Raw genomic sequence first — 27,587 nt, forward strand, 5'->3', positions numbered from 1 at the left:
GGATGGGTAGCGCATAAATGTGACTTGCATATCTTATTTTTATGATGGCCAGTGTTTGTTTTGACCTTTTAACTGGGCTGTGGGTCGTTCATGTGCACACTGCTGTCAAATGTAATAACTGATTTCATGGTGAATTTGTGCAGACAATAACTGGGCACCAACTACAGCAGGTACTTGGCAGAATGCTTCAAAATGCTTTTCTTTCCTGCTACAAGTGTTGTTTTAGATTTGGCATCAATTTAGTGTCCTATCAATAAACTGTAATTTGGTGATTGAAGGTACAAAGGTACTAACCAGTTAATCAGCCTTTCACATTAAAGTTTGTTTCTAAATGGTTGTTTTATATAACAATTAATTGTTTTTTCTGTACACATTTTTAAATTAAATTATCAATTAACTGAATTGAAGCAGAAGTTAACCTTGCTATGTGTGACATTGGTGAGCAGCAGCTGTAAGCCATGCTGTTACAATCCCACTATCACTGACATCAACTCCATGTGCCCACTCACAGGCTCAACTAATGTAATCATGGTGACACACAGGGACCTGTGGGGACCAGTGTGGAAAGAAGGTGCTATGAAAACATTCAGACCTCTTTTCTATTCAAGTCTTTTTTTTTTCTAATAAGTATTTAATATTTAATGCAACAGCAGTGTATTGTCCACACCCCTCATAAGCTGCAAACAGAGGGTGAAATGTGTCTGTCTCTGGGGGGTTTCACCATTGTTATCCGAGGTTGAGATCTGAGTGTCAGGTCCTTACTGCATCCTCTCTTACTAATCCCTTTTTGAGCCTCATAAGAACATGGAGCGTTTCTGACGGTGGCATTAAGGTTCATGCTATTTAATGCCAGTTGTGGGAATAGGCTGTCTGAATAGGGCCAGTGTACGGGGATATCACATTATTAGTAATCATATCTGCTTAAGCCAAGCTTGCTGCTCCAGATGGCTGCTTTCAAGTGCAAATGAACCAGTTAGACGTGTCTGGTTTAATACATACTCAGGAATCACAAATAGCCATTGATTTTTTTTTCCCCCACTCTCCCTCTCCATCCAGTGTTTCTGGTGGTATTGAGCTTGGATTAAATGGTCTCCTGAGCCTTTAAAGGGACATTGATTCTTCTAATTAATTGTGCGCTGTGCCGAACCAGAATGCATAAACCTGTCCGTATTAGCACTTCAAGTCAATTATTTTTGAGTTTGCTGGGAAGGAGAACAAACACTTACTGTATACAAAAGAAATGTTAGAACTTATTTTGTTTCCTTGAGAAGTTTGATAGTGCTGTAATCAAAGACTTATTAACATTTTGTGCTTGTGTACATGAAACTGAAATGGGCAGAAGAGAGGATTATTCACTCAGTGGGAAATCAGGCACCCCTTGAACAAAACATGGAAGTGTGTGTGTGTGTGTGTGTGTGTGTGTGTGTGTGTGTGTGTGTATGTGTGTGTGTGTGGAGACAATGACATTTTCAATCGTAAAAAAGTTACTGAAGGCAATGGAACAGATTATAAAACTAATCCTGCACTGTTATTTTCTATTTTTATTTACAAAATACACTGTTGTTCAGGGCTCTGTATTGTCCATGATGCCAGTTAAGTCTGTAACCTGTGCATCATACAGTGTTTTGTTTGTTTTTTGATTGTTAGCTTTTATTTTAATTCTGGATTTTTTTTGTTACCTTACAGGCAGCTGGAAAATACAGACAACAGGGAAGAAACTACATTGTTGAGGATGGAGACATCATCTTTTTCAAATTTAACGCACCAAATGCACCAAAGAAAAAGTGACATGAGAACAATCTGTTTGTTTACGTAACTGACCTTTTTTTCTCTTTTTCTTTTTCTTTCTTTCTTTCTTTCTTTTTTGTTGGCCGATACACACTGCCACTTTCTCACTTTTTGTTTTCCATCCTGTAGGATTGAATCCCCCCCTCATGTGCCAAAGCACAGGTTCAGTAAACTCTGACAGCTTCGCTATTTAAGATCAGGATCGGCCCCCACTCCAAATTGTAGCAGCATTTGAAGGAGCATATTACTCTCCAGATACTTCATTAATCTCCATCACGGGTGCCAGCACTGACACAGCTGACAGCGGGGACAATGCCACCTGCTCCTCTCCCCCTTCTGCAGATAATGCATGTTTTACAGTAGCCCAGATGTCTACACTCAATAAAACATTTGACAAAAACCAGTCTGTGTGTGTTTTGGGATGTCTGTATTGAGTGGGAAGCTGCATGGGGATGGTGATAGCGGTCCTGCCGACCACTGATTAGAGAATTAAAAGACACAGCTGACATTGACTGTAGCAGAGAGGGGACAATTATAATTAAATCTGTTAAGTGATGCTGATTTTAGAAGGGCACATGCAGGATGCAGGTGTTTTCGGCCAAAAGAATTGGTCAGTTATTATGATTATTTGCAAAGTGACTGAGTTAACCTTTCATTTATAATTTTATTTCATTTATGACTGATGAATATGAGTGTCCTCTCCCTCACCGTCCCAGCAGTACTCAGCTACAATCTTCAAATATTGAAAAAAATAGCATCTTTGTTATGTTTACAGTTTTCCTACTCCCATCCCTGAACAATGAGGGCAAATACTCACCTACAAAAAATAAAATAAAAGAAATATTCATTCAAAGCATCTTTTCACAAAAGAAGTCTACATTTTAGGATATTCTGTATAGCATGAAAATAGAAGTTGACGCAATCCGCAAGCACAACCAGAAAACGATTCCTGTTGTCTGAAGTAGTGTTTTTCTTGCCCCTATATTTTGTGTGTAAGTGTTTGTGAAGCGTTTATGCTGATGGAATTGTATGGCTGCAGCCGCAGTGCTCCAAAGTAAGATTGTATTCTCCGTGGGAGTCCCGGCAAAGAGCTGTAGATCAGCAGTGCTTTGCTGAATATCTTGTAACCATTAAGACTGCAGAGAACAAAATGGCCTTTTGATGGGAACAAAAAGATTGAATAAAAATGGTCATTTTACAGAGATAGTATTGCATATCCAAGTTTTGGATAGGATGGTTTATGGATCCGAGCCGGCACTAGCACTACAAAGCACAGTGTTTGTCATGGAAATAAGGTGGATTATAGTCTTTAAGGTTTGAGATCAGTGGCAAAATATAGGATAGTGTTTATTGTGGTGAGATGGAATGAAAGACGGACGACAACATATGTATCAAATAACATTAAGCTTTCTTTTCTTGGTAGCTTTAGCATTAACCACTGATTTTAATCACTCAAACAAATTTCATGCAGCAGATCAAGGAAGTTGCTGCTACCAACATTTACACCCATACACTGTTCTCTGTACAACAACAGGCTGTTTTCAGCCGACTGTTTTCTAAGTGAAACCATACAAATCCTCTGGAGAGCACAATGGGGGCATGAGACCAAACTGTTTTTGCATTCTTCTCGGGGTGGTGGTGGCGTTGGCCAACCTTAAACCCCACATAGAAGATTATTCATATGCCGTAGTCTTGAGGCTCAGGGATTTGACGAGTTGTTCCCAGTGGTCTGGGTCGTGGAGCATTTTGTTTTTCATAAAGTGACAATAAATCATTTCAGAGCAAGTAATAAAGCTATTTAGAATCACACAGATGTTGTATAGCAACAAAACACCAAAACAAAGTCTCGGGTTTCGATACCAATAATTTTTCTGTCACAGGAGAGGTAAGAATGAATGAGTTATAAACTCATTGGGTGTCCTTTCTGTCCTGACATTATGAGACATATGTCAGAGTATACATGCAAACATAACCAGCGGTTTATAATGAAAATTCAGATTCAGATTCATATGAAATTATTAATGAATGTTATCATGTGATGTAGATGGATTGTAAAAGCAGTCTAACTGGTTTAGTCTCTTGGAGAAATAAAAAGAGTCCAGAAATGTGACAGATTCTCTGTTGGTACAAATGTTCTGTCAGCACCATCAATCAAGCGGTGCCACTCTGCCCTGAGGCAAACCACAGTGGCATCAAACCAAGAGGGGCACAGAGTGGAAAGCTCGCTTTAAAACACACACCCAACAAAACAGACCGAGGCCTGCTGCTGTAAATCACATGCACACCAAAGGCCTTTGAAGAATATAAAAAAAAGAATGTATGAGTTATAACAAATAAACATATAAATAACTGAGGCATTTTTCAGAGCAGTAACTATGCACAAGGGATTGTGTTGGGAAATTCAGTGTTTATTATAAACTTATTGTATCATATTATTACAGAGAGGAAATTATCTCTATTTTGGATGACAATAAAAATGTTGCCATGCTGTAATTATCACCATTGTGTGACTTCTCTGTCTGACACTTGTGCTATATACTGTACACAGAATAGGCATGAAATCAATATAGAATCAGGACTTGACTAAAATAACATTTCATGTTCACGTATTAGGGTTTATGCAACAATTTCCTCCCATTCCTGTCGTAACTATCACAACAGAGCTTAGTTTTGTGATTTATTGCTTTCTCCGTCAGAGTGCTAAAACACTGCCAGTACAATGTTGAAAGAGAGAACGACCATAAACAGCTCAGAGGAGTCCCTGAGAGTGTGTGTTTAAATCATAACTTAAGGCTGACAAATTTAGTTTCTCTGTTGCAGTTGTTGCTGTTACAAAAATGACTTTTTTGGGCCTACATTTGATAAAACAGGTCGAGTGTTTTTTTTTTGTCAAACGTGCAGTAAAATATGTTTTAGGCCCTGAAATGTTTCTGTTTCTTTTTACATATGCCATAATAGTAAACAATAAACAGTTAAAGCAGCTATGTGTTATCCAGTAACTCTGTATCACATACTGTGATATGTATACACATACTGTGATATGTGATACAGGGTTATAGTATGAATATTTATACTTATAATTTATACTTTTTATTGTCACTTGTTCAATCCATTCGGGCTGTATATGCTATACATGTTGACATATTTATTCACAGACACACATAATCTATCTCTGCACATAGAGGAATTCATTATTTACTGTATTTATTCACTTCTCATGTTCCTCATGTTCCTCATGTTCCTCATGTTTCTCATGTTTTGTCCCACCTCTCGCCCAATGTCAGCTGCTCCACCCCCCACCCCCACCCTTAAGGATAAGCGGTTAAGATAATGGATGGATGGATGGATTCACTTCTCAGGGCTGCTATGCCCTCTTACAGTACATTTAATACTAAGTCTTATTAGTTATTATCTGATTTTGAGTGTGCCCGAAAACTCTATATTAAATACATAGATGGTGAACTTCCACAGTAAAACTTACTTTCATGCATTGTCTTCCTCAGTTATTTACAGTTAATTCTCTGTACCTCAGACAAAGACCAGTAGGATCGTTCCTGTCTCAAGTGCTTCAGAGCTGTCTATAACTCACATTTGATATTCTGTCCACATTTCTCCATGCAGCACCAGTTTCAATTTTCTCTCTCAGGTCCCATTTACAGTGTCCCACAAGGTGCCTCCAGCAGGGCAGTTTCTCTCTGTGGGGTCACTCTCTCTCCAACTGACCGTCATGAAAACAACTGTCAATATGTTAATCTGAAACACTCAGAGCCATTGTGGACTCACTCAATTACTCTTCTTATCCTTCAAATTTCTGCACTGTGCTGCAACAACAACAATGTCGACTTCTGGAAGGTATTGAGAAGAGGCTTTTGCCCTGAATAATAATGTTTAACTTACAATTTCACATTCATAATTGCTTGCAAATTTGTAAATAAAGCACAGGAGTTTGTATTGCATTTCCCTGCTATAATACTAAAAGAAAACTAAAGGCTAGGTCTGTGACATGCAGTGAGATGGTCATAGATGCCCCTATTTACAGTTATATCTATCACACTGAATCCTTATAGATGTAACTCCTACTGGGTAATTGCTCCACAGACTTCACAGATTCCTCTCATGAGGTGAATACAAGGTCTGTCAATACATTCTCATTTCCTTTGTTTGCAGCTCTAGCTGGAGACAACACTCACGGGTCTGAGGACAAACAGTTGTCTCATGTAGGCCACAGTCTCCACCAGGGTATTGCATTTGTGTTGCTCTCAGGATATTTGACTTTTCCCTTTAACTTGTAGGTCTTTGTAGAAATTGTTGATACGTTTCCAAGGACTCCTGGAGTAAGACAGACATAGCTGCAAGGTTTTTCTAAAGCTGTTTCCATTGGCCTGTGTTTACCTGACACTTGGATTGACAGCAGAGTGATTGGAAATATCCACCATTCACTGCCGTGAGCTCCTGAGTGCACGGAAAGTGCTTTTGTAGTCTGGCTGTAATGGGCCAAGTTTGAATTGAAGGTTGAGAGAAATAGCCTCACTGCGGTCGTGCACTGTGAGGAACTGACACACCACAAATAATACTCAGAAGTGGGGCCCTGATAGCATCACAGGCACAGAGCAGGTACAATAGGTATGCGGGCTCTCATTTCAATGCACTTTCACAAAGTCGTAATGTGCACAATCAGATGGAGGGGAAGAAATCCCGTCAAATGCAAACTCAGATTGTGTCTTGCTTTGTTCAAGTAATCATCACATCTTAAAACTCAATTGCTGATTACTTTCTAATTCACAAGTTTTCAAAAACACAGAAGAGCGAGCATATTTGGCATTGTGGCAGAATAGAGTATGATAGAGTCAAATTTTGACCTATCAGTGCCATTACTAGAGTAAAAATAGTGAAGCATTGATCTAATCCACTGGACTGATCTACATTTAATACATTCACTTCTATGTGAATGTCATTATACATTTCAGCGTTTCCTCTATTAATTACATTCTCTCACAGCAGGCCACCAACTCAGTTTTTAATATAAGGCAATCCAATACCTTATGTTACATTCCAGTCAGTGACTTGTACAGATTTTTTTTTAAAGAGACAGCACATGTTATATCAAGTTTTAAGGCCCAGCCTTACCTGAAATCACCTGCTGCCCTTTTAACCACACCCAGAGAGTTAAATAAACCCACCCCCTTTCCCTCCAAACCACCAAGCAAACTAAGAGCTAACTAAGAACTAACTGCTGAGTGCAATAATAGACTTTCAAACCTTATATTTAGTTACATTGTAGCAGTTATTTTGTTATTTTTTCACCATTGCTCATTTTTAAATGTTTATTTCTGGTAAATTTAGTTAGATTCCTTTGTTAACACCTTGAAGATGATGAAAATATAAAAATAGTGGATGTATAAATGACACAAGTTGAACTACCATCAGCTTTGATTACTTTATTCATTCAACTACTGCTGACATTTTAATTTGATATGCAAATTTATCTGTTTTTGTGTCTGTTCTCTCTTCCCATGTATATCATCCATCCATCTATTTAACTATCCGCCTATCATCTCAAATCTGATAAGTAAAATTGTTGGAATGGCTTTAGGATCCCAACACTTGATAAAGACATCCCCAAAAAGTTTTTACCAGGTGCTAAAGCATGCTGTTGTTAAATACTTGAATTTCTCATATGCACTCTTGAAACATTTGAAGTTATGTACAACATCTTATTGATCAATAGTCCAGTACTTGCAAAAGTGTATTTTAAAGACATACAGCCTATAAATTGGAATATGTGGCAAAAAAGGTAACAACCTATGAGGGAATGGGCGCATGTCTGTGGTTTTATGGTTTACTGTTGATGTTAAAGGAGTGGGATCATCTGAGTGGTAAAAGTTGTCATGTGACGGGATATTTAGTGGACTGATGCTTCGTGTTAGTCACAGTACTCCTAGGTTAAATGCCAAGTTAAAATCCCATGTATTTTGACAGATAATATGACTGCACCTCTGTGTGTAAATTTCTATTACTCTGCTTTTTGTTTTGCACAATACAAAGGTTACAAGCAGCCGTATCACTGCAGGGTCTGATTCAACTAAAAGTAATGCAACTAAAAGTAAAACGCTGTAAATTCTATCCCCGCTACCACCAACGCTAATACTGTAAAACTGAAAATGCATCATAAACAGGAAGAGGCCAGCAAAGGATGACTGACATGTCGACTGACCAATAATAACACGGTGTGCAAAGCGAGTGACCAATCACCTTGATGAAGAACGGCGGGATTTCCTGTTTGTGACGCAAACACTCCCAGTCAACAGTGGAGGCCCCACCCTTTGTGTTACCCACCGCCCGTCAATCAAAATACAAAGAAATCTGACAGTTATCACCTTATTTTCTACGCGTATACAATCAATATAATTTGCTGATCATGTCCGGTGGCTTGTGACTATCAGGACTCTCCGTTTCACGACAAGTCACGCAATGACTGGTATGTAACATCTGTCTTACTCTTCAGCCTCGGAGGCTAACAAGCTACTTCGGGCATCCTTTGGCTACATTAGCTCGCTAGGAGGCTAGCAGGGAAGCCTGTCGGTGATAATGCTAATCACCGCCGGCTAAGTTAGCATTAGCAGCTAACTAGCTTAACACTGGTCAGTTTTCCTTTAACTAATCATCTCTACATCGCTGTTTTCTTCGTGGAGGTTAGTAGCACTAGTTGTAAATTGTGTGTTGGCTAGTGTACTGACGTTATATCAACGTTACAGATATTATGCGAATGTCAGATTTGTTTAGCTAACGTTAGCCTCTGCTGCTCCCACTCTGTTAGCTAAATGTTTTTCACTACACAGCTCCAGAACAGCCAATGAAACCAGGAGATATGGCTGCCTTGGACGTGGACAGCAGTCAAAGCGACTTTCTGCAGCAGGAGGAAGGCAGAGGCAGCCAGGTAAGCTTTCACTTTCGAGATTGTGACTCTCATTAAACGTCGCCGCTTCGTTTTCAGTGACTGAGTGGCGCTTACTGGAGTTCACACATTTCAAACTCGGAGGGGGGTATTGTACCCTGATTTGAACCTCCCAGGCAACACTTCCTCTCAGGCTGCTTTCAGATCCCGCCTCTTTTGCTAAGATAGAAGAAACAGACTAAAACTCCAGGCTGTTATCCTGGGTGCTGCCTGGGGGGGCTCAACCAACACAGGGTCAAAAAGTCCTTTAACGTCAAAACATCAGACTTTGCTCTTTAGCAATAAGTCACACTTTCTATGTGGCCCAGACTAATGGCCACCCACTTTCTTCCTTTTAAATTCGCCCATTGCGGGTAGGACTCTCAGCCGTCACCCCTTGACCTGCTAGCAACCACATGCACTAAGGTTGGGTCACCGTCGTCAGAGGTGGACAGAGGTGCTGCCGCTGATGTGGTAAGTCGGCACCTCTGCTAGATCCGACACAGCCACAGCAGAAGTGAAGCCTTCAATCACAGCTGAGCAAAATTGGTGGTGGGAGTGTGGCTTGCACTTGCTTTCATGGTATTATAGCCTCTGAATTATGGCATCATCATAGGAGGATATCTTATTGCTGCAACAGGAATGCTTTTATCATTTTAACTATAGAAACAGACTCAGCAAGGGCATCCCATATCCTTTGGGCATGACAGATCTTTGATAGACTACATTGACTGGAGGTAAATATAAGTGGTCCCCATTTGTGACACATTGAAAGCAGATGCATTTATTACTAGGAAATGCAGTGCAGCTAAACTTACATATATGATGTATTTTACCCTGCTGATAACTTGTTCCAATGCTTCAAGCTTATGCGCTCTGATAAAACAGCAACATCAACCATGAACCAGAATTGCATCAGGGAAGATTAAGTTCTTTAGTGAGTCAAGATTAGGTGATGGAGGTGAAGATGCCGTTTGACAGGGTCCTAATGTTGATTTGGTTTTGCATGTGTGCTTTTATCAGCAACTGTGTGAGTAGGTAGCGTTTAAAGAGCCAAATGAATCAGGATTTAAGGTCTTGTTTTTTTGCTTTTGTTGATAAGATGTTTTTCAGTCGTGATATGTTTTAATAATAATGAAAATTGCATACAAAACAGCACATATGGTATTTCTTGTTGCTTAAGAAAAAAAGATTTAGTTTAATATACTATATAATATACTCTGCTGGCAAGCTTTGGTTTTCATTTTTCAAAAGAGGTTTGTTATGCTGTGTTTTGGTTCCATTTCTAGTCAGTCCCATGGAATCAATATATCGAGACTGACTGCATAGAATTGCTAAAGGCTTCTCAGTTTCTCCATCAAAATCAGATGAGACCAAAACACAGTCTGACAACAGGCACGAAGCAAGTGAGAGCTACTGAAAGGTTTTTAAAGCAACTGCAGTGGAGTTGAGTTTGTATTTATAGTAAATTACTTACACTTAATTACAGCTGTGGTAGAATGGCAGTGATAAGAAGGCTCTTAGGTCTCTATCTGGTTGTGTTCATATAGCACCTGTTTGAGCACCCAGTCGCTCTGGTTAATTTTGATTGATGAGATTTACAGATCTGGTGTGGATCAGACAAATGCCCCAATATGCCTGAAAAGTTGTTTCTGACAACCAGAGAAGATAAATCAAACCTTTAAGTTTATTCAGGTGTAGCATGAGCTTCTGCAGACCAGATGATAAACAGACCTCTGATACTGTCCAATGAATGAGCTGTTACCATCAGACCTCAGTTGTGACTTTTTCTTTGTTTTGATTTGTGGCATATCAGTGTCGACCTAAAAGTTGAACTCTAAATTTCCTGCCCTCTCAGCTTCAACTGACCCAATGAATTTTGCCCATTTGCTCATTTTGCCTCCCGATATTTCTGATGCTGATTGTGTGAACTGCTAGCACCATTTTCCCTTCAAAATATTGGGCCAAATGCCAACTCAATTTCTCTGTAAAAAGTAGGCTGCAACTACATGTCTGAGTAAGTGCTATGCTTTGCTTAATCTATTTCATTAACAACAGATACTTTGAGATAATTTTTTAATGTCAATCATTTTCTTTCACAGACTTCTGATCCATCTACTCAGCTTACTGGGACTGAGAAATGGGAGGTGTTAACACCCACAACAGCAGCAAAGGATGAATCTGCAATGATACAAATCCAAAGTCAAGGAATATTAACATCAAATGGACAGTATGTTGTTCCTCTCCAGAACTTACAAAGTCAGCCAATCTTTGTGACGTCGGGAACGGCCACCTCCAATGCCAATACAGTGCCTAACATTCAGTACCAAGTAATTCCTCAGATTCAGACAGCAGATGGACAGCTGAGCTTCTCCACGTCTGGCGTGGAGGGAGCGACTCTGACTCAGGATGCCACGGGGCAGATTCAGATCTTGCCTGATGGTAGCCAGAGTCTTAGTGTTACATCAACTGCAAACATCCTTAATAACAACCAGAACCTCATATCACAGACTGGTAATGTCCAGCAGATCCAGGGGGTTTCTATTGGCAGCTCCACTTTCAACAACCAGGGTCAGGTTGTTGCTAATGTGCCTGTGGGTTTGCCTGGGAACATTACTTTTGTTCCTATTAACAGTGTGGACTTGGACTCCCTGGGCCTGTCTGGAGCTCAGACTATAGCAACAGGGGTCACTGCTGATGGCCAGCTAATTATGGCAAGTCAGCCTGTGGATGGCTCAGAGAGTCAGGTGAAGGCAGATGATCACCTCTCACAGACAATACCAGTCAGTGACTCAAATGCAAATCCTGAGATTTTTGTGCCAACGTCTTCCTCTCAGCTACATGTTTCAGCAAATGAATCAGGTCTGCTGTCATCAGTGGCCACAGACCAAGCCAACTCGAGCTCTGGTCTCCAAGAAGGCTTCATCCATCAAAATCAGGAGCAGAGTATACAGGTGTCCTCAGCCCCGCCCATCATCCAGCTGCAGCAGGTGCCTGTTCAGACCACCAATGGTCAGGTGATGCAGTCAGTGGCGACAGGCGGGCAGAGCCTGCAAAACGTGCAGCTGATCAACCCGGGGACCTTCATCATCCAAGCCCAGACAGTCACGCCATCGGGTCAGATACAGTGGCAGACCTTTCAGGTGCAGGGGGTGCAGAATCTGCAAAACCTCCAGCTGCCCACCACACCACCCCAGCAGATAACCCTGGCTCCAGTCCAGACCCTGTCACTGGGTTCCAGTCCGGTCAGCATCAGCACAGGACAGATCCCCAACCTGCAGACAGTGACGGTGAACTCAGTGGCCCAACAGGAAGGAGACACAGACGCCCCTGGAGGTACAGTAGCTCTTTTTACTGTAAGAATACACACAGGAAACAGCCTGAAAATCACACAGGTGTTTTCACCAACAGTGTCTTCTCTCAGGAATGTGTAGGCATGTACGTACTGACATCTACACAACTCTCTAATTAGCTTTGATGCATTTGTTGGGACGGAACAAATCAGACTTTCATTGTTCATATTAGTACATGGAGTCAGGTGACCTCCTCCCATCTTTAAATGAGCATGGGTCTTCATAATTTTCATTTTTTTGCATTTCCATTTAAAAATCCTGCCACTTTGACATCTTTCAGAAGAGTCCGTCTTTACAGCTTACTCTAAAGATGCTCTTCCGTAATTAATTATTGCAATTATTGTACTAACACAGTGATTGTGAAAGGAAATTTATTTGTGATGACATCTGTGTACTCTGTCAGGGCTCTTGTCTTATTATTGTCTTGTCTTATTTGGCTTTTTAATATCTCAACTGTTGTAAGGATTTAAGTCAAGGTTATTTTTATTGTAATTTAATCAATTTGTTTTCAGTTTATCAATCAACAGACCCTTTTCACAGAACACCTTCTGATATGTCACAGTGGGAAAAGCACATGTGTAAATAATAAAATCAGTCATAACTGAATTCTGTTTATGTGCTGCAGTTTCAGGATCCTGGTATTGTTCATGCTGGCTCAATGTCATGACTTACTGGGGCACTTAAACAGAGCAGAGCCATCCTTAATGTTATTAATTATACCTGTGCTTTTCTCAGTATGACAAGTCAGAGTGTCTGCTGTGAAAACAGTCTATAGTTTAGTCCATAAATTAATGACAAATGCAAATCAACAGTTGCTTAATTTGCCTGCCCAGCAGTCAGACAGCATTCCTGAATTTACAGTTAAATGAAATCATCATATTTTAAAAGCTATTAACAGCAAAGACTTGATATTTTTTGGCTGATTTTTTGCCTAAACATTTAGAGTTTTCATTGTAAACATTCTATTACATGCAGTGTTTCCATAAAATACATTGTGTGTATTTTTAAAGCCACTTTATGTTTAATTTTTTGTGTAATTACAGCTATCAAGACATTATAATGAAGTTTTTGATTGTAGCAAAGTCCATCCATCAATTTTCTGCCACTCATGTGGCCCAAAAAGTCAACAGGGTACGTTTAATTAATTATCAAAATTGCCACTGATACGTTTTCTGTCAATCAACTAATTATTTTATCACTGTGCTTAAAATGGAGTCTTACTTGTGAAATTTGCTGCCATGCTGTCAGTCACACACTCTTATAAAACACCCCTCACTGTTCAGGCTTTTTAACATACACATTAATTTCAGACATTCAGATAAAGGAAGAGCCAGACTCTGGAGACTGGCAGCTGAGCACAGACTCCACCCTGAACACAAGCGATCTGTCCCATCTTCGCGTCAGGCTGGTGGAGGATGAAGATCAGTTGGGCCAAGAGGGCAAAAGGCTGCGTAGAGTAGCTTGTACTTGCCCCAACTGTAAGGAGTCAGGTGGGAGGTGAGTAAGCCTGACTTGTTGTTTTCTCTCTCCACGCTCCACACATAACTGGCTCTCTGCACGGAAAATTAGACATATAGGGACCCTAACTGGCAGTGCATGTGTGTCTCAGGGGATCCAGCATGGGGAAAAAGAAGCAGCACATCTGCCACATCGCAGGCTGTGGGAAAGTATATGGAAAGACTTCGCACCTGCGAGCACACCTGCGCTGGCATTCAGGGGAGCGACCTTTTGTTTGCAGCTGGATGTTCTGTGGGAAGAGGTTCACACGCAGCGACGAGCTGCAGAGACACAGGAGAACACACACAGGTGCCCTTTTTTGCTCCCTCAGTGTTTGCACGTCAGGAAAACATCAGTAAAATCAGTAAAATGTGTTAATTTGTGCCCTGCAAAGTGTGAGTCACGCAAGAAATAACAGTGTGTGTCCCCACCCCCCTGGATTTAGGTGTAAAATGTCAGGTTAGGATTGAAGACCACTGTTAAAAACATATCCAGATTTCACAGACTTGCTGTTAATTTTCCAGTTCAGAATGGTTAAACAGCTTGTTCTGCACTGTAATTTGCAAGATTTGTTAACATCAGATTATGTAACAGAAATGCAAGTAGTGAGGTGTAGCTTTTGTTTTTTATCTTCATCCACTGGATTCTCTATTCAACGGAAATTTAATTGTGGAAACAAGTAAATAGAACCACCATCTTAACCTCATCTCCCTACCTATGAAACATCCTCCAGGTAGATCGAATGTTTGAACCTCTCTAAATGTATTCAGCATCAAACTGTTTATCTTTCAAACTATATTTTCTCTCTGGCAGGAGAGAAGAAGTTTGTCTGCCCAGAATGTTCCAAGCGCTTCATGCGGAGCGACCACCTGGCGAAGCACATTAAAACTCATCAGAACAAAAAAGGTGTGAACTCTGGTGCCTCAGTGGTGGCCTCGATGGAATCCGCAGGGTCCTCAGACAGTATCATCACCACCGCAGGCGGGACCACCCTCATCCTCACCAACATCCAGCAGGGCTCCAGCACCGCCCAGGACATCCTGGCCAATGCGGAGATTCCTCTCCAGCTTGTCACCACAGTAGCAGCCAGTGAAGTCATGGAGTGATTTCCACTCCACGTATGAACTTGTACAAACTCTCTCATACTGTATACTCCTACCTGCATTTTTATTCAAGTTTTGAAGAAAAAGCTAAAATTATAAATATATATATATTTTAACACAGAAATAGTCAGTTCATGTCCCTACTCAGTTTATACTGAGGAAAAACTAGCGTAAGAGACTAAAGAAAGAAAACGGTGGAAAAAGACATTGCAGTAAACACACAAGGAAATGCCTTATTTTGTACAATATTGTGTAGTTGGAAATGTAGGATGCCATTTTGTTTTGAATCTACTTATTTGTTAATAATGTGTTTTTCATGAAAAATTATTGGTAAGTTGAGAGATTTTTCTCCTCGCCTTTTGTTGATGGTATTCTGATGATGTCCTTGGTAAGGAAGGTTTGCTCCATATTTCCTTTAGCAAAGACTAAATCAGAGATAATTTTATCCAGCTTAAGTAATGTTATTGCTTATGTCCATGCAAATTTCTTAATGTTATGTGTTTGTTTGTTTTCACTGTCCTCCTTCCAGTCAGTCTGTTTGAAAATTAGCAAGCCCTCCTTCCTCCATTTATTTTTTAAAAACTTTGCTCACACTGACTACATTTTGCAGGTGAAAATGAAAAACAATCAAAATTTTGTATTGTAATTCCTTTTGAACATATACTGTTAATATGATACACATTATTTGCTTATTAAATATTTTGACTGAACCGCTATTTATATTAGGCTTTACATAGAAAATGCATTTGTGATATTAAAAGTCCAAAATATTTCATATGGCTCCATTATATGTAATTCAGATGTGTTTTCGTTAAACCTTTTTGGGGAACTTCAAAACGAAACAAAAAACAACAACAACAAAAACATGCATTGTAATATGACGAGAAAAGCCATTTTTTGAAGGTAATTGCCAAATCTGACCACAAACTCAGGGTGACTTGTGACTGTGATATGAGTAAAGTAAAATCACCCCTGTAGCTTCTTGGACCATGGTGGAGTGTTGCAAAGAAATGTAATTTGATGGACCAAAAGCTGAGGTGAATTAAGCTGTCACCATGTTACCTATGCTTGTTGAGTCTTTCTATGTCTTCTTGTTTTGATTTATTATTATCATTTTTTTTTTTTAATGGTAAGGACACCCCCTGTTTTGGAAAATTCTCCACCAGTATCTTGCTACATCTGTCCTATCATGCAGTTGAAAAATCTGTGTATTACTAAAAATGGTACTCTTTTTAACAGCACTGTTCTCATCACTTTCATTTTGTTAGTTGTTAATCCTTTTGTATAAAAAATGTTTTGTATACTTCCCAAGAAATGGCTTTGTATCCATTGTCAGTAAATGTACAGTGTTTCTGTCTTTATGTTGATTCTTTTCATTTACAGTTTGCTGCATTTCCCTGTTCCATGATGTGTTTTATTTTTTAACTTCCCCTCCCCTCAACTGTTAAATTGTTAAATTGAATACACGTACACACACAGCAGTGAAGGTACTGGTGGCATATTCAGTCCCCACCCGCCCTCAATGAAAACGATGTAATTTGTTCATTTTTCCACCCATCTCCTCATGGTCCTGTTCAGGAAGTTATACTTAAGCCTTTAAGTCAGATAGCAAGATGCCATTCAAACACTCAAACATCATCTTCATATTATGTACTAAACACTGAAGTTTCATCCTCGATCAAATCTTCTGTATAAATATGTCAATATAACATCAATATAAACCTTTCTGTTACAGTTGAATTTCCTTTGACTTTTGCTTTATTTTACTTTTTTAAAAATATGTACAGTGTCTGCAGAGTATGTACAATACAAGACAAGTTTGGGTTTCTCCTTGTACTTGAAACCTTTTGTCTCTTTTTGAAGATGTATCATCCAGCCAAGAGCTTCGTTCTCCCCCCCGCAGGGCTTATACTCTGGGTTACTAGTCCAGTAGATGTCACTACAGCCAAGGGAGCGGGACAAGAGGTATGTTTGACCCCTTGACCTTCCCCATGTAGCGCTGCTAAGATGAAGACAGAAGTCACCGAGGCCAACAGGAGGCGCGGACCCTCAATTGACCACAGAAATGTCAGGAACATATTCTGCTGCTGGAGAACAATGGACTGTCTCATGACTTTGAACAAACCTTACAGAGGCATGAAAGGTAACACTTCTTTTTTTATGATCTGGATTTGTGTATATTTGAGTGAAATTGAAGGAGAAGCTTTTAGATAAAGTGATCTGTCTTTATTACTCTGTGCAACATTTCCTGTCCCTATAATTTGCTAAAAATAGTAATAATTATTTAATATTTTGATGTATCAACCTGATATTATCAGCCTACAGCAGCACACGCATGCCATATCACTGTCTTTACCTCTTACACTAAATGGGACATTTTACTAATTAGGTACTGTTGCTATTTTTTCTTTAAGGCTCAAGACAACGGCATTAGGGAGTTAAAATGTATTATAGCCTACCTGGTTTTAGTCCTGTGAACATAATTAAAACGGTAGTCTGTGAAAAGCTTTATCTGGTTAATCAGAGTGAAAAGCACATGCTTTTTGAGCCTTAGTCAATTTGCTGAAAACGAGTCAGAAAATGTGGTCTATAACGTTAAAAAGGACTCGTCCGTTTTGTCGTTCCTTTCATTTGCATAATTTAATGAATCCAATTCATTGTAATGCAATACCAAGTGCACCAGGAACATAGAATGACAGTTTGAGTTAATGAAATGTGTTAACGGTATCATCATTTACTTGTATGTTAATTAGTCCAATTAATTTCCCCTGCTCGGTAATCTGAATATTGTAATAATCTTTGCTCCCCTGCAGGAATGAAATCTATGATACACAGACCTCTGGGACAATCTGTGTCGAGGATCGTGGTTTTTCCAGTTGTGAAGTGTGGCAGACTTGGAAAAAAAAGTGAGTGCCTTGAAATATTTTTTGTCTCTAGATTTTTTTTCTTTCTGATTTAACTTAAGCTTTTATGATGCAAATCCCACTCGCAATTGGAAGTGTATTGAGAAATGGACGGTGATTGCCTGGTGTCAGAACCAGGATAACTGTGTCTTGCTTGACAAAGTGCCATTGCCTCATAACAAGAAGAGGCATGGTTCTTCTGGCCATCACTGATAAAAGCTGCCATCAGTGAGTGTTCCTCCCCGGCAGCTTCAGCAGGTTAAAGGAGGAAGAGAGATCTTGTGACTGCTGCGCATGACACAGTCCACAGTCTAATTTCAACCGACCACCGGGATTGGAGGTCAACTTTGACAACAAACTGTTGTCGCTCTTTGTGTTCTTACATGTTTATGTCAGCATCAGCTTAGACTAGAAGAATGAGCAGAGCTTTAAATGGCCCAGTTGATGAATCTGAAGACGTAGCTCCAGTGTATAGTTGTTAAACTGATGGAGGACAACTAAAGCTTCTTGTGGCTATGATTTGCTGAGACAAACATGTCTTTGCTGCACACTCTTGGTTCCTCCTTGTTATGTTTGTGGTTTGAATGTTATGTGTAGCAAATTTTGCAAAAGAACAGAGACACAATGTGGCTGGAGTCGCATTTTGGAGAGTAAAAGGAAATCTTTTTTCAATTATGCGGCTTTAGTATTGTGTTTTTGTGATAGGTAGGTATCGTTACACTTTAAGTTGTTTGTGTGTTTTTATTTGGTTCTTTTAGCTCAGTTTGAATAGTGGTGTAATTGTACATGGTGCTCAGCTTCTCTTTCAATTCATGTGCAAAATGCATAAATACAATAACTTTGCAGAGAGAGAGGAACACTATAATCATGCAATAACATTTCCGACTGTATGTGTGATAGAATTCAAAATGCTATTGGGATTATGGTTCTTAACCGTTGGGTGGTAATGTGAACTGCTGGCAGAAATGACTTATTTCATTATACTGTCCCAAATATACAAAATACTTCAGCGAGAGGGCTGCTTCTTCCCAATCCCTGCCCAATTTTAACTGTTTCCCTCAGTTGTTGAAGGATAGGCCTGCAATTTTGCAAAATGACTATTATTTGCCTTTCTCAAGGAATCAACAACTTGAAAGTACAGTGCAATGAATTGTTGGGCTTCTGCAGCTGCATTCATTTACAATATGTCTTTTCTGTCTCACAGAATTTAGAGCATAAAGCCTTTATTTGATTTCCTTTTTGGATATAAACTGCAAGTGTCTTCATAAGTGAAAAGCACTCACTATCCTACTTATTTTCTTTTTTTTTTTTTTACAGCAGGGTACTAATGGTGTTTTTCTCCCAAACCATTAGGACATTTGAAACTACTTCTAAAAAAGTGTCTTGTGTTTCTACATTCCTGACACATTCTTGCCCTTGATCAACTGCAGAACACAGACAATAGCGCAGATCATTTTCCCCAGGCAAGGAAACACAGCATGGATCAACTCAATAACCTGATATTCCCTGTCTACTGAATGTGGCCAATTTAACAAAGGTCAGTGCCTCTTTTTTTTTTTATTCCAGAGACAATTTGGTGACCTCCCCCTGGAGCCCCAGCAGGACCAGAGGAGACAAACAGAATCGTCGAGCTAGAAAGTGCTTGTGTTGACATTGCGTTTAGGTCTGGACTTCTCAAGGTGAACAGATACCTGGTGTGGGACAAGGGAGCTATTATGCAAACCTGATAGCCACAGCTAGCAGTCGCATGCTTGTGAAACTACTTTATCATGTATTTTAGGTGGTTATATATGGTGTCAGGGTGAGTGGTTTAATTTGAAGCTGTACACTGGGCAGAAAAGTATGGTCCATGTTGTGTTGGTGTGGCTGCAAATCATCTTCCATCATCCTCTTATATGCAAAAGTGATGTTCAAATTAAACACTCTTGTTTTGGGGAAATTACGGTCTTATTATGGTCTATTTCAAGAGCAATCAGTCTTTGCCATGCTTATTGTAAAATTTTTCTCTCCTGCTGTTTCACTATTGTCATGAATGTATGTTTTTCTCCCCAGAACACATGTGAAAATTGAATCGTCCCGCAGTGAGACACTTACATCAAATTTCCCACATTATATCGTCCTTTGTTCTCATACACAGTATGCGTCTGTTTTAAGGTGAGTAGACAGATAAAGATGATGTTAGAGATCTGTGAGAAGATTAGGAGGTATCATTTTTAGCTGTTCCTCACAGCAGACATATAGTTTTCACACTGTACCAAATAACTCTTTGTCTCTTTTGTGCACCTCAAGGTCAATTGCAACAATGGCTTCAACTTCCTCTGACTCAAGTCAGAGAAAAACTGCAAGTGTTCGTTCAATATTTTCTTTTGGTGACAGGAACTGGCCTTCGATGTTACTCAGCCCATTGAAAACGATTTCAGATATGAAAGGAGACGTTTTGTGTCTGAAAATGTACATTAAATGGTGTCAACAACATCCTGGAGGTCAGAGTAGAGTCCCCATGGAGACTGAATCTGGCTGCTGCGTTCGAAGACTCGACACCCCCCCTGAGTGGCGGCTCTGTGATGGCTCTCAGTTTCTCTCGTCATGTCCCTGGCAGCTTTGACACAGGTAATATGCATGCAGGCTGACAGTGCCTGGGATGTGCTGCAGAGACAATGATGTACATATCATTTTCCTCCCTGACTGATTGAAGACTGTAATCTGTGCTGGACTTTCTCTCTGATTACACACGTCTCAGGGAGCAAAACAAGGACTCTGAGCTGCCACTGGGCACTGGGCTCATCCAGGGCTTTCAGCCTTCAAGAGGACTGAAGTCCGCCTTTAAGGTGAGCTCAATTTTCGTCCCATTTACACTATTGTTACAAGTGTCGGATAGAATGCATCTGGTAGATAGTGGTCAAACAGTGGCTGTCTGAAGATGACACAGGAACAGAGATGTATCTGGCACCCAAGGTCATCCTATTCCCATCTCCTGCAGAGTTGCAAATGTTTAGAGCTCCTGTAAAGGCACTCACAAAGAGAGAAACAGTATCATGAATCTTACATTCACCAGCTTTGTGCGCTCTTACAAAATGCAAAGTGTCTCCTACAGCTCACCAGGCCAATACTAAACCTGTCCAACAAGACCGACCATGAAATGCAAACAGACAATATGTTGCTGGTATCTATAATACTCCCCTGTTCCCTGGACAAAGAAAGTGTTCCACTGGTTTAATAATGAAGCAAACTGTGTTTCAAAGTTGTTTTTTCCCCTGCGTGATATATAATGTTAACCAACAGCACACTCAGACATTTAACATGGTCTTAACCTGCCTGTGTAACCTTGTGAGGTATGCTTGTGTCTTAATGTAAAACCTGAGCGATTTCTCTGTTGACAATAGGTCAATCCTTTACAGAAGGTACCTAGCACATTACAAGGTTGGTCTCGAGGGAGAAGTAATGGGTTCTGGGCAATTGACCAACCTGCCATGCTTTACTGCACCTGCACTGAGTTAGAGCTGTCATCATTACCACTTCCTCTAACGTTCCCCCGCAGCAACCCAGACACTCCCACTTACAGCGATATTTCACTTTGGTGGAACTATTTCACTTTTTTTTTTTATCATGCATCCCCTCCGTACACGAGTGGAGGCAGTCCAGCTTTAAGATTTGAAGCAGTAAGGTAACCTCTAACAGGCCTTTGGGGTCCACACTAAAACATAACGTTTTCAAAATAGCCCCCCAGTTACCAGCTATGTTTCTGACTTGAACTTTTCAGATTGTGAACCATGCTTGCCTAAAAAAAAGATAAAATGTTCTAAAAGGTCTACCTGTATTTTCTCTGTGTCGGAATATGAAGAATATGTGTTTAGTCATTTGAATGGCATTTATCTTCTATTTTAGTTGAGTTATTCAGAATGATTGTGAGATTGTGCAGCCTTAAAATAATCATTAGGAAGTTTTGTAAGAAAAAAAACTGATTGAATGGTTCATTAAAATGAATAAAAAAGGAGCCTGCTTCTGTTAGTTAGTTAATCAAGATGCGCCTTTATGAAAAAAAACCTTTAACGTAATTTTTATCATCTTTCTTTTTCATCAGCACAATCCTTAAGAAAATTGCTGTAGGTTAAAATGAGCACAGCTACACCACATACAGGTCAGGAGTCAATACTGTGAAGGTCACAGACACCACACACATGCAGCTTACTGATTACAAAGCCACCTGAAATCATGTCTAATTAACATTTACAACTAGTCTTTACAGTTACGATATTCAGCAATAAGGACGAGCTTCAGTACCATTTATCCTGAACAAACAAATGGAAAGACATCTGATTTCTTTAACAGCTTGGGGTTTGTTGACAAAATATTCTCACTATGACTTTAACTACAGGTCTCAATAAGGTTTGACATCACCAAACGTCACAAAGAAGACAGGAGGCTGTGAGTGAAATCTGTATATGCTAACTCTAAAATTATATTGTGTTATTTATTTATATATTTTTTGCCTTTAGTGCAGTTATCCAAGTTCCTCACTCAGTATGTAACAGCCATTGTCAGATAAAAACAGTACCACAATAGAAATGTGTAGTGTTCAGGCTTTTTAAATTATAAATATCAGAAATGATCAAGGCCTCAGCAAAGCAAGCCTGTAGCAACTTCACTGTGACTTGCAGATGTTTTTCCCTCAGTTTTCACTTCCTCCTCCCACACATGTCTTATATCAGTATTTGCCGGATCCAAAACGACCAGCTTTGAAAATGAAGGAGAGGAACTTTACATTGTGCCAGAAAAAGGAATGGAAATTACGGGCAGTGTCAGATAATTGAGCTTGTCGTAAGAGACATGTTAATAACAGACAGAGATGCAGAAGACTTGTCACTCCGTACCCTGGGTGACAGACTCTCTCTGCTGTTGATGAGCTGTTTTAGAGGGGAAATTGTTCCACGCAAACACCATCGTTATTACAAGCTGGCAAGCTGCTCGCTTGTGTACCCAATTCTGCTTGAACTGACAGAATCCAATTGACCGGCACATATTCATGCACTTTATTTTCTTTATTCTCACCAACAATGCAGATAATTACTGCACCAAGTAAAACTGAAAATAGAATTTCACTGTGTCCCAGAAAACAATGCCAGAGCTGTCTCAGCAACATGTCTGCTGAAATTGCCGTGACTGGGAGACCTACTGTAAGACAAGCAGCAATCCAATATTGCTTGTCAACTTAAAACCTACTGAAACCGTATTGGCATTCTCTTCTTTTATAAAGTGTGAAATAACTTGCATGTTTTAAGTTGTCATTGTCCTCTCTCCAGCAAAGCAAAGCAGCATATGAAGCTTTATTTAACAAAGCACTTTAGAGCTTCATCAACTCGCCTGCAGTTGTGCTATGACCTGGTCTGTTTTCACAGGCCTCTGTGTGTCCTGTCCTCTGTAAACATATCTGTCTGCTACAACTCCGTTTTAGAAGTTATCTGGGAGGGAGACTGATCATGTGTGCAGAATATCTTTTGACTTTTAAAACTCAATTGAGAATTATTCATTATGAATCAGACACAGACAAGAAACATTTATGTTCATAAGATCTGGGTCACCTATATATGAATAATTCACTATTCACACATCTGTGTGAGACATTTGTCAAGGAAGTTAATGTAAACAGGGCTTGTTCTCTGAGGAAGAATACAGGCATGTTTTACTGAAACAAGCCATACTAGGTGCTGAAATCATATTTTAATCTCCAAATGTATTGTTTTTTTTCTTGTAAAATCATCTCCTGATTAAGCTCACAAGCCTGTTTTATTTTAAACTGCATCAATTTGCATCGCTAAAAATCAGGCTACATGGTGTCTTTACCACTGATGAAATTAAATTGTAATTGACTACTTAATGTTTTAATCCAAGGGTTGATTAATTTACTCTTCATAATTGGCCTTTTCTTTAAGTATTTTTCAAACGCAGTGTCTGGACTGCCTAAAGGGTCGCTCAGAAAATAATTTCTTCATCTTTGTTGTTTGTTTCTGTAAAAGTCACAACTAACACGTATTTATAGCAGCGTGTGTGGTTTTCATATCACAGCTGAATAAAGAGCAGGTTTCAAAGAGCTGGGAAATGTATATGGACATTACCTCGATAAGTTTAACCACTAAATAGGTTCATCTGTCTAAAAATGAGCAAAGATTTTGGTGTGGTTAAAAGGAACATTTACCCTAAATTTCATGTCTATGTTCCTATCATTAATCCCCTTGGGAGTTAACACGATCAGCAGAGTAGCAAATGGGACGTTGTCTCTGATGCTCATGCCCTCAGAGAATAGCATCCATGGCGGGACGTTAAGTGTCTCCCAGGACCCAGATCACATCTGCTGGGTTCACGTCCCTCTGCCACCTCTAACACAACTCATTAATAAGGATCCTTTACTGAAACAATGTCAGTATGTCACGTTTTTATTTTTATTTTTTCCAACTTTAACTTTGTTTTGAGTCCCACTGTTTGGAGGATGAGTGGCTGTCATACTAATGTATAGGGACACTCTGCTGCCGCTGTCCAACAAGTCGTCCGTTATCTGAGGGAAATGTGTCCGTCCAGAGGTGAGGGCGGCTTTGTGCTCTCAACCAGGCCACCTCTCAGCCTTTGTGCCAGTAACAAGCTCAGCTCAGGCTCCAACGAAGCGAGAAATTGTAAACTCTCCGGAGAGGCCCAGTGGAGAGATAAGGGCTTAGTGTTTGCTGGCAATGTGCATGGGGATGAATCTGATACGGCCGAGTCCCACGCCAGAATGGGAGTGATGATACCTCCCCTTCTATGGAGAGTTATGTTTAATCCCCTTTGCCAGTGTATTCACTTGCAAATATTCCTGTCACCATTAATATGTATTAACATCCTTCACACACTGTTCAATACAGATTTATCAGACTCTATTTTTCCTCTTGTGCTCACCATCATCTCTCTGCTGCTCTTGAACCACAGCTTTTTTTAAAGGGAGAAAAGACCTGAATGTGCTGCTGATGTTCAAGCAGCAAACCTTTGCCTGGAGATACTGCAGGGTTATAGACTCCACTGATAGTCCACAACTGAGGCACACAGACGAGAACAAATCCACCATAGTTCATTATTCATTTGTTCAAATACATTTTTCATTACTTTCCAAAAATAAATAACAAATTTTGTGACTATTAGGTATTTAATGAGTGTGACGTGATTCAAGCATTAACAAAAACGAAATATGTAAATGAGTAAATGTGCCATGTCAGTTGGTGTACTTCAATAACATTGCATGCATAATGTTCCAATTTCCTAAAAAGTCTCAAAATGTCCCAAAGTCAGAGTTACAAATAACAGCCATTAAGAATTCTGAAGTCGCCTTATATTTGAATTTATGAAATCTTTTTATGTATTTTTCTTTTTGTCAGAAATGTTTTCACAGCATTGACCCTAACATACATCTCTATCCTATTTACCTGCTTTGCATTTCCATTTCTTTTGAAACAACAGAAACAAACCAGTTGAACCATTCTTACATGATTGGCCTCAAAATGTGTGTTAAACCTATTTTACATTTGGTCTTGTTTAGATATAACCCTTTATCTGCAGGTACCTTGTGTAAGGCTAGACTCACCACTCTGTTTTTTCATTCGTTGATGTAAATTTAGACGTAAAATTTGTCACTGCTGATATTTGAATTCTGGTCTGTATTAATTTCATGGTAATTCTGAATTACAGTACATGATATAATCTAACAAGATAAAGAATGTTGGATGGGATTTGTGTGAGATTCTGTCTGTTTGGTGCTCTAATCCAGACAAAGCCCTGAGAAGCTCATTACAGCCTGGTGAGGCCTTAAGCTTGTGCTGCCTGCATTAAAGCAGCCAAGAACTGTCTGTCAGTTTCCTGGCAGAGCCCAAATCAAGCTGTCAATTACTGGACGTGTTTATGGAAATTACATGTTTGTTAACATGCTGGAAAAATGTGCTCTCGGCTCAAGCAGCATGTGTTCGGAGAAACAATTTTGCTCGGAAATCACCTTTCAAATGGATGAAGGTGATCCTCATCAGATCACAGACACAAGAGGCTTTTTAACTCTCACTGTCCTGATATGTGTGAGGAAAAGCCCAAACGGAAAGAGCCACAACTAACAATCAATAGTGGAGTCTGTGTGTGACACTATGTTTTTATTTATTAAGTCATTTCACTCAGCCTTGGCTGTTGTTCAACCTCTTTTGTTACTCTCAGAGATGCAAACGCACAGATCTGGTAACTAATGCAGCAGTGAAAAGAGAGGCATGTTTGAGCTGGAAGAGTAACTCATATGTTTGGCATCCAGCTGTACAAATTAAAAATTAGATTGAACACATTTTATTAAATATACAAAAGGTGAATTAACCACTAGAGGGAGCAACATGCTGTGATTTATAATCAAGAATATTAAATTAACCATTTAAGTTATATATTTCCATTTTCACTGACCATATATTTATGTCTTGCAGTGTGAAATAATTACTTCCTTTAACAGTTTCCACAGTTTTTTTAAAGTATAGCTTTACTTTAAACAGCATGACTAACAATGCAGTGTGAAAATGAAGCTATCTCTGCCTTTCAGTATAATGTCTCCGATGAGATGTTTATGTCAATTTCCCTGTTGATTTTCCCTCACATAAAGGCCTTGATTTCAGCCTCCCAGTGATCATGAAATTGAGCCAATCGACATGCATATCTCAGATGTCTGGTCGAGCTCATCTTAGACAAGGTAATTTTGTCAGCGCAATTACCATTGTAATGTATTCCAAAGTCAGGGCATTTTCTGCTGCTTAGGTGAGCCGCTGACAGCATGTTTTGATTTTTAAGCAATTGTGCTTTTCACTCCGAGATCACGCCAAGGTCTGCATTTCTCCCTATGTAACAACCCGCCATGATTCCATTATTTCACATTAACATCTAATTACCTCTCTCAGACCCGCAGCTATATTGAAAAGCCACTGTGAGTTCTGGGGTTTGACATAGCTGTAAGTAAAGATGGGTTGGGGGGCTGGTGGGTGTTTATAAAGAAGAAACTCCAACTGTAAGACGTACCCAATTCCCAGTGGACCCGTATTACCTGTCAGGGATGATGACAATGCCCTAGAGAATGTCACTGTGCAGTGAAACTGTCATCACACAATTACTCTCACCATTACTGGCCCTACATCTCCATGTAATGACTGTGACACACTTTACAATTCAGATTGTATTCTCAGTCATTGGCACTTAAATGCTGCACTCCGTTTTATGAAAAGATAAAGATCTCTGTAATCTGCCAGAGCTCAACCATCCCTTGAAAGCTTGTCAGGCTGCATTTTGTCGTTCACAAGAAGTTGTCATACCCCGTAGCATCTCCCTTTGTTGGGCTGGTGAAAGTGTCTTTTTGAGTGCACTATTGTGTGCTTGTTGATATGTGCTTGTCTATAGAGTCAGACTGTTTTGGTCCAGTTATCTGTGAGTCATCACAAGAGGAACATGCAGTGTGGTGTATTGTGTACATTTCAAATGAGAATACAGCTCGGCACAGAACATCAGAAGATCCCTTCAGTCATGGATCATCAAATTAAGATCTGAGTGATGCTTGTTTTGTTGTGATGTGGCTGAGATGTTCAGGATGCTGTGCTCTCAGATTTAGATTTAAACTTTCACCATGGATTCTTGTAATTTAAAGGACTCGGCTGGAGGTACTCTATATTTTTATTATACTCAACAAATCCCACAAGGGGCCAGAAACAAGAATATATTAGTTCAAGTAGAACTACTTTCAAACTTCAAACTTCTCTAGACTATCTATGGGCCGTTTAGATATTTAAAAACTGCTAACAAATATACTTTCATTTTAGAAAAGGCAAAAAAAAAAAAAAAAAAAAAATCCTAAAATATTTGCACAATGGTTTTTTTGTTTGTTTGTTTTTTAGCAAACATTACTCAAACAAGCCTAAATAGTGCAGAGGTTGGGGACTATTTTCATTTGTGAATTAATACACATTTGGTGCTCCAGTGAGTA

At 39.6% G+C, this 27,587-nt stretch overlaps 2 protein-coding genes across 3 annotated transcripts in view; both read left to right on the forward strand.

Annotated features, from left to right (window-relative positions):
- LOC108882962 (obg-like ATPase 1) overlaps positions 1-2,191 on the forward strand; it is a 40,231-nt gene extending 38,040 nt beyond the window's left edge. Inside the window, exon 11 of the mRNA XM_018675767.2 lies at positions 1,687-2,191. Within this exon, the coding sequence (XP_018531283.1) occupies positions 1,687-1,788 (102 nt within the window). The 3' untranslated portion in view covers positions 1,789-2,191. The remainder of the gene's footprint in view (positions 1-1,686) is intronic.
- Positions 2,192-8,089: 5,898 nt separating this feature from the next.
- On the forward strand, positions 8,090-16,415 carry sp3a (sp3a transcription factor). Of its 2 annotated transcripts, XM_018675762.2 has the most exons (7): positions 8,090-8,266; positions 8,628-8,725; positions 9,101-9,196; positions 10,825-12,058; positions 13,386-13,572; positions 13,685-13,881; positions 14,386-16,415. In XM_018675762.2, exons 1-7 carry the CDS (start codon positions 8,260-8,262, stop codon positions 14,676-14,678), a joined length of 2,112 nt encoding a protein of 703 aa, XP_018531278.1. In that variant the 5' UTR covers positions 8,090-8,259; the 3' UTR covers positions 14,679-16,415. The 2 variants fall into 2 exon arrangements, with proteins under 2 accessions (XP_018531278.1, XP_018531281.1); XM_018675765.2 differs by lacking the exon at positions 9,101-9,196.
- Positions 16,416-27,587: the final 11,172 nt, after the last annotated feature.

Source organism: Lates calcarifer, linkage group LG1 (assembly GCF_001640805.2).
Source record: "Lates calcarifer isolate ASB-BC8 linkage group LG1, TLL_Latcal_v3, whole genome shotgun sequence".
In the NCBI taxonomy this organism is placed as follows: Eukaryota; Metazoa; Chordata; class Actinopteri; family Centropomidae; genus Lates; species Lates calcarifer.